We start from the raw sequence: 8,058 nt of genomic DNA, 5'->3' as shown, positions 1-8,058 counted from the left end.
GCTATTATTGTACTATAGTTATCTCTCCCTATCTCTCCTTATCTTTCTCCCGCAACAAGATTGCTACTTAGATAGTTGTTGCTATTATTATTCATATTGCTGTAATTATCATTAATGTTTTCCGGTGTTTTTTGAAATCGTTTTCACCAAAATGGGCGAGGAGGAAAAACGGTATTTGGACTTATCGCCGCTTCATAACGATTCTGGTACTGCTAATGGTGATGCTGATGGCATTGACTGCTGCTGCTGCTGTTGTTATTATTGTTGTTGTTATAACGGTTATCGCTAGACATTTTGCGAAATGAAGATATAATGACTTGCTGGAACGAATAGATCTTGGCTCAGACGGTTCTTGCTGGCTGGCTTGCGCCAGTTGGCTGTTAGTGCACGTAGTAACTCTTCGCTCTCTCCCCATCATTCAAAACGATAATGACCTGAGGAGGATTTCATTTTCCGTCAGATAGTTTGGCCAAAAACGGCCGAAGCAATGCGAATAACGGTCATAGCAATACTAGCAGAACGGATAATGCGTACGGCGCTGTAATCGTTCTACAAGAAGAATTTTCGTTGTCGTCTAGTAGATCAGTGGCGGAGATCTCAGCAGATCTTCCGAGACAAGCTTCCGCGCGTTTGGCCGCTATGAGCCGGATGAGTCTCCGTTTGAGCCTGCGTCATCACGATTATTGTGGCAACTTTCGCCTCGTCTTGCCCAACCATCAAGGGAAATCCGTTCGATATTCGTCGATGGCAACGCCCTATTGGATAGATTTTTGTTGCCATTGATGACACCCAATCTCTCTCAATAAATGTGAAATTTACCTTCTTTTTTTGCTCGCTTCATTTTAAAAAGAGTAACGCAGTATTTCAAAGGTATTTCCGTTGTGTAGTACCTGGGATGGCTTAACGTTGCGTAGCAAATTCGGTTAGTGATTTTCAACAACTTCTTATTCTGTTAATCGGTCGACATCCTTTGGGTGTCGAGAGCGAAGCACCCTGGGGAACACTGCGTCCTTCTGAGAATATACAAGTTTGACTTTTCTGCTCTGTTGTTTGGATCATATTCCGCTGTCAAGTATCAAGGAAATCAGTGCGTCCATACCGATGTAACAACAGCAGGTAATGTCTCGTGAACACGTTGTTATGGGCTCTTCAAGTCGGTCAGACCGTATTCCATCATTTTACAGTGTTGGCTTTCGGTAGGAAGTGCTGCTTTATCCGGCTGCACTTCTAATATATGAATATGTGTAAATGTGTTAGTCTATGTGGCGTGTGAAAACTTGTCGGGCTATCAGTGCAGCTGAATCGTGTACAAGCAGTTTTTGGATCACTTCTGCGATGAGTAGGTAAGCTCTGGTGACAAAATTACGTTATGCCAGGTAACACCCAATGGCAAAAATAAGCGCAACTGGGTTTAATTTGAACAGCCAGCCTGCAGTAGTAGAGTATCAACAGCAAAAGCGCCACTATCAGACGATTCAACCACTAAGACGGCTGAACGACGTCAAGAGGACGGATCAGTGTGCTACAATTAACGGACGTCAGCAACGGCTGCAGTCCCGACCATCACATTTCGGTGGTGACGTGCAAGAAGAAACGCCCGTCACCTGATCGCAGATGAATGCGACGAGAGACACAGGGCTACTACGTAGCGTTCTGGTAACACAGTAGCCATACATGGTGGCGCGAAGTCAAAGCGTCTAGCGAACTAGCAGCTAACGCTCAGTCGTTTCTTTCTGTGCTGTTTTTTCAATACGAGACCTTGTAAGAAGCTTCGACAGTAACGTGGCGGTGGCTTCCCGAAAAAATGCCCTGTTTAGTGGACTGAGGGCAATAGTTCGATTCGATCCAAGGCGCGTACTTACGACCTGGCGCGCTCGTCGCAAAGACACGCCAGCATAAGTAAACACCTGTATTGATGCACCTTATCGTCCGAAGTGTCGTAGCCGGTTTGAATATGAGCCGCGGTCGTTTAACATCGCTATTGATGTTGTTGCTGCATGATGATTATTGGTCACATTGATTTGTAATGGCCTATAATGTGCTAGATTTCTAAAATCAACGGAGTCAGAGGAAGATCTATATACAACGCTGCTATTGTCATATATAACCCAGAATTGTACTGTCCAATTCTTATCTAGCCCTTACTGTGTTGTCCTGAATTCATCGTCAGGTGACGGATTCAATCGATCGAAACCGTTAACATTTACGATAGGTGAGAGCAATTCAATAAGTGTGTATCCCTCAAGGTATCTACGCATGCATGCGAAAAGTTGTGGTCGGATCGACAAGTGTTGTGAAAGTGTATTAAAGAGTATATAGTCGATCGATCTATTGTATTTGAGAAAACAGTATGGCTCGAGGTGTCGACGACTCTAAACAAAGAACTCCACAAACAAAGATATATCGGTCTGTAGACAACGACATTATTTTATTATTTCGAATGTTACCGTCTCATCTGCTTTCGCATTCTATTGCCTCTGTTTTGCGTTAAGCTCTATTTAAAAAAAAAAAAAAACAAGCTTTCCTGAACGATTGTTAACATATTACATTAGAATAGCTTGCTCTGAATTTAACGCTTAGTCATACCGTGCTATAAATTAGTATGGTGAAATAAAATTTGATGTGTATAAATAAAATTTACATCTTTAAGAATACATAATAGGAACATGCATGATCATTAGGTTTCGAAAATTGACTTACCTACTATCCACCGACCGAAGCACGTAGAACAGCTACTTGCAATATTTGTTCAACTTATCCTAATGCCTATAACACTTAAAGTAAAAACTTAAAAACCTGGGTCCAATTACATGGGTGCAAGAGCGCCGTTTCAAATCAATCTTTATTGTGCTTTCTTGGATTATCTGATAGAAAGATTAGGTTAGGACGGTGGCCAGATTAGGTTTTTTTTTTATGTAGGAAAGATTCACTAGGACGGCTTTCTTATGATGATGATGAACTATTGAAGATTAAGTTTTAGCTGAAATCAAACTATGGTCAACTTCATTGAAGTGAAACGGGTTTTAGTAAGTAATCCTTTGATAATGAGGCTTCTATTGCCCGCATGTTAATTTGCTTTTGTAGCATAGGGACGTCTCAGGCTTTCTCGGCAAAATTTAGTAACAGAAACGCATCGTTACTCAAAAATTGAACAAAAACTATCGGATGCGTAAACGTCAAGGTCACTTTACTATACAGTAAATATATTAATTCTTGTAAGAAATCACCCCGTCAAACTATATCGTAATGTACTTCGAAGCTTTGTGTCATACCCATTCCAGTGCCTGTCAGACGAGCAAACGGGAACGAACGCCAAATTATTACAAACATAGCTTTTTCAAGCCCTTATTGCTTTCTAAAATTTTTTAAGGCTAAAACATCATCACGCTGGGCCGTCCAAGAGACTTTTCATATATTCGAGTTTTGTGTGCTGGAGCGGGCCCGTGCCGCCGCTAGCCGCTAAATTCGTTGTTAGCGCCTCTAAAACTCTGTGTGAACATCGACATTTTTAATTGTTATAGCCTTGACGAGTTCGAGTGGTCGTATTTTTCCACCGCACACTTATTACGCTCACAATGAATCGCTATTTCCATTTGGCTGCTAGATATGCTTACTACGATTGCTAACGAGGGCTATAGGTGTGAAGGGACTTACAGCGAATCGAAAGGCAATTTTAGATTTCGTTCGTCTATAAAATTTCCCATTTGTATAGATAACCTTCCATTACCTCTTGATCTTGAAGCAATTTCAGAACGCAAATGATAGGCGCACGCTGCAAGCGTGCCAAGTTAATTTCGTGAAACTCAACTGTCCCCATTCGTACATTCAATGGGGGCGATATTGTTTCGGTAATAAGAAAAAAAATGGCGCGCTAAGAAATTAATATGAGACGTGGCACGCACACGTAGCCTTTGGGCTGAACTAACTAAATCCGGATTTTTTCCTGTGTGTTCTTTCTGCCGCTGGCGAAAAAAGTGTTTCAGGCACAACAATGTCGAAGTTCGTGACATCAATATTACATACCCCTCGTCTGTCCAGATCACCTCTTCTCGGCCGTAAGCGGGACAAATCGGCAGGTGACCTTACGCCATGTTTCACTCCTGGTTTTATGACACCGCTAACCTTTGACGACTCCAAAAACGAGTAAGTACAAACAAAGCAGCAGTAAGTAAATTTTCATTACTTATTGTGATATACTATCACAGTAAGGCGCACATACGTGTTTTGTCTTGCTTACGCGTTCGTTTGACACTATCCGACTTTAACAGATGACAACCTTACAGCTAAACCGCCGCAGTATAAAATCAATAAGAATATATGGATTTAGCTTTTTTTTTCTTTTTGGGGGGGGGGGGGGGGGGTAGTGGCTACAACCGACTGGTTTCCTCCTGGCTCGGCGGCTAGCGACAGTCGATGGTCTGCATGGAACGTGTAGTAACAACTTCCGATTAGTCTTAACTTGGGAATCGTAACTATGGATAATAGTATCGCATTGGAAATTCAATCACTACTAAGTTTGTATTACGAATGGGTACCGATCGTTCGTTCATTCATACATTGAATCAGGACACGAGTGCATGCAAATAGAAGGGGCACGTAAAGGAGACCTCATTGACGAGATCGTACTTAGCTAAACCTATACAAGATAGCCAGAATAGATCATGCAACACAGCGTATATAAAGTATTTGACCTCTCTACATAGCTTTATATATGCCATTATGTCTCTCGAAGTGTGCATGAGAATATACATATATCCTTTCATAGACGCATCTTATATGGGTGTATGACTGAACAGTGACATAATAATAATTTGATGTGTTGACAATTTTCGCATAGATCTTTCTTTGATTCTGCATAGGACTGTGGAAGCACCGCGTGGGACAAGATCATGAAACTAGACTTAGACTAGATTTTACTTGGATAGACACGTCTCATGTAAACCCGCAGAAACGAGTACTACATGGACCTAATTGAAATAAACGCTATTACGCAATAATTTGACTTATTCGATGATGAACGTTTCAAATATTGCATCTTCAGCATGGAGTCAACGACAGGCCGACGGTTAGCCTTTACGCGCATCACTATCTCGCAGACTTTTTCACTTAACGCCACGTGTCATGTCGAGGGGCTTAAACGAAAATTGCCCGCCGTCACCATAGCATACAAATAACATTATCACAAAATTTCTAGCCAATGTATGTACTATGAACAGTACGCTAAAATCATAAAATAAAAAAAAAAAAACGTTTTGACTAGTATTGTTCGTGTTTGATGATGCAGCTTTTCGAAAGAAAAAAATTATCACTTTTCCATAATCACAATTCTCCGCAAGGCTCTCCTAGGAATTACACACCGGCTATTTAGATTAAAAATCAGCATAGGTTCATATTTAGTGATCGCACGGCGCAACTTCCTCCAGTGCGTTTAGATACGGTTTCCATGATAGTCTCGCGTATTCACCTACGCCATGTATGGGAACAGCAGTGGTTCCGTTGCATTGCGGCCGTGCCTACATACCGATAGGCTGCTGTTTAACGGTGTCATCACTGATCTCTCACGAGAGCATCACGTGCTATACGCCGCTAAGGCAGACTTTCCTTATAGACGGCCCACGCTAGCACGTCTATATCACTACTCGTAGTCAACTGGGTGGTCCTCAATTATCGCTAGGCCTCGTATTACTCGATATTGTTCGTTTATCTAGCTATCCATGCTTTATAACGTTACACAATAGCGACAAATGCATTGTCTGCATCTTCCATTGTAGTTCAGCTGAGCCATGGGAGTGGGGTGCGACGTATGCGAACACGTCTCCCTACCTCTCTAATTGATGCTAAGTTTCGCAAAGCGAAAATTGCTCGTTACTCTAGCACCCGTCACCTGTCCAACTCGGCGTAAATTTCCAGGCATCGAAAGCACGGGAGTCAGCCTGAAACGCTGAATTGACCCATTGCCGCGCAGCGTTTGTCTAGCGAGTGATCAAACTCGCAGCGGCCATCGCTTGAGCGAACCGACGACAGTCGATAGCTTTTACCTTGGAACATGTTAAAGTACGTAGCGCGATAAGCAGAAAAAAAGTGAAGCCGTTTCCGACGAATGTTGCTTACCGTGTCGATAGGTTTCATGCGCGAGAGAAGTGGCTGTTGAATCTTCAATGACAGCATTATCCGCATGGATCAGTGTGTAGTCATTTGTATGTTTAAGAGTCTGTAAGGAAATGCATCGGGGGGTGTGACTGGCATCTATCAATGGCGACTACAAGCGAAGACGTTACACTGATGCGAGTGTCTTGGACCTATTCTATTCCATCAGTAGCGAAACTCCAATTTGGAGTTTCAGTTTTTGAATATGTCTTACTGAGGATATGAAGAACGTGCCGTCGTAAGCCATCGACAAGTGAGATCAAAGGATCTGCAAGCGAAATTCTTTAACTAAATGTGCTGCCATCAAATCTGGAAGCTATTCCACATTACCATTGAACTTGAAAAAAAAAAGAGAGAGAGAGAGGGAGGGAGGGAGGGCGAGACCAGAGAATTTCCGCTGCGGTATAATGACATCGGGGTCGGTTCAAGATATTTCTGTGTTAATGTGTACACATGTTGATACGTTAGGTAGTCATGTTACTGTGCAAAGTAAACCCTCACATATCAGCATTCGGTCTGCCAATTGAGTTCGAATCTGTATTAAAATTTGTACTCTTTTTACAGTAGCTCGTCTTTCAGAGAGCGGTCATTAACTCATCATGCCACCTTCAAGGCAGTCTTCTCGTGCAGATTCCTCCACACGGTTGGTGTTATGTAAAAATTGTTTCATAAAAACAATAGTAAAGATGTCTAATTAAAAAATAAATACAACTGTAGCTACAGCAGAAATTGAAATCCGGTGAAATTAAGAAACAAGGAAGTCGTTCTGCGGCTGTTCGAAAGGCGTCGCGAAGGTACACCAATTGAAACTCTTATAGACTGACTTCATCTGTTTTGTTAGGCCGGATAAGGTGAACGACACCGTACTATTTATGCACCTTGTAAATTCTACCTGCCGACATACGGAAGCTAACTGAAACATCCTCGATGAGCAAGTCATCACCGAATTGTCCCTGTCGTATAGTGCCATGAAGAGAAATAAAACCTTTATTGTACTTTGATCAAGGTGTGACTACGGGGCAACCGTAACGGGCCTAAAACAACAAACAGGAAATACACTATGATCGAATGAAATACTCATAGGACGTGTAAGTGTTTTATCTGACTCATTTTTTCCAATGGCGTTCGGCTATATGTACATAGGGGCAAGTAGTTTGCCACAATAGATGCAAATCCACCTAGAATAACGGATGATGCTGTGCAACGGTCCAGGAATTCCGATGCCACTGATTGTCGGTGACATTAAGTTATCTTGTAAGATGGGGCTGTTTTATAACGGTGCAACGTTTCGTAACATTTTTCTTAGATTCAATATGTATTTGGCAAATTTCAGGCCGCTCACTTAAATATCGCCACCCAGATTTTTGGAAAGCATGTCGCGTTAAGCCATTTGACTGGCTTACGCATACGGTTTCTAGAATCATACAGATCTCACATTTGACGAAGGTGCTTTAGCCGAGCTTGAGCCACGAACCAACGCGGGTTGTCGGTTCGAGAAAACGAGCGAGAAACACATTTCGCACACGTTGTTATGCGCTTCGTGAAAAATTCCTGCGAAGATGGATGGTGAAGAACTGAGAGCTTCTGTGAAGGCCGATCTATTGCAAAGTGCACAGCATCCGTAGCATTTAAAATCTATGCAAAAATGCTATACCTGTGCACTTCAGTTGAATTAATAAAGTGGCAAAATTGACAAGCAGCATATATCGCACGGGTTTAGGCAAGAATCACAGACAGACACATGGGGACGTTTCATTCCGCTTGCTCTTACGTAACAACAGCGAACCATTCTTGTACTATATTGTAATATGTGATGAAATATCGATCCTCTAGGGTAAGCGCACAAGGTGACTGAGTCGGTGGCACACCGCTACGAAGCGTTGGCAAAAGTTTATCTAAATAGGTTCTGTG

The 8,058-nt window shown here is 42.2% G+C and overlaps 1 protein-coding gene across 6 annotated transcripts in view; it reads left to right on the top strand.

Moving 5' to 3' along the window:
- The window catches only part of LOC111260895 (serine/threonine-protein kinase OSR1), a 43,735-nt gene that overhangs the window by 10,355 nt on the left and 25,322 nt on the right, over positions 1–8,058 (top strand). For 3 of the 6 annotated variants that reach the window (XM_022833988.2, XM_022833986.2, XM_086968505.1), the window contains exon 2: positions 3,976–4,143. In XM_022833988.2, the coding sequence (XP_022689723.1) occupies positions 3,992–4,143 (152 nt within the window). In that variant the 5' untranslated portion in view covers positions 3,976–3,991. Of the gene's footprint in view, positions 1–1,320; positions 1,344–1,366; positions 2,213–3,975; positions 4,144–8,058 lie in introns of those variants that run through there. The other 3 variants (XM_022833985.2, XM_022833984.2, XM_022833987.2) reach the window with 2 other exon arrangements.

The sequence above is a fragment of the Varroa jacobsoni genome, unplaced genomic scaffold (assembly GCF_002532875.2).
Source record: "Varroa jacobsoni isolate VJ856 unplaced genomic scaffold, vjacob_1.0 scaffold_488, whole genome shotgun sequence".
Taxonomy (NCBI): domain Eukaryota; kingdom Metazoa; phylum Arthropoda; class Arachnida; order Mesostigmata; family Varroidae; genus Varroa; species Varroa jacobsoni.
The sequence above is the reverse complement of the archived record's forward strand: the minus strand, read 5'-3'. Positions and strand labels throughout refer to the sequence as shown.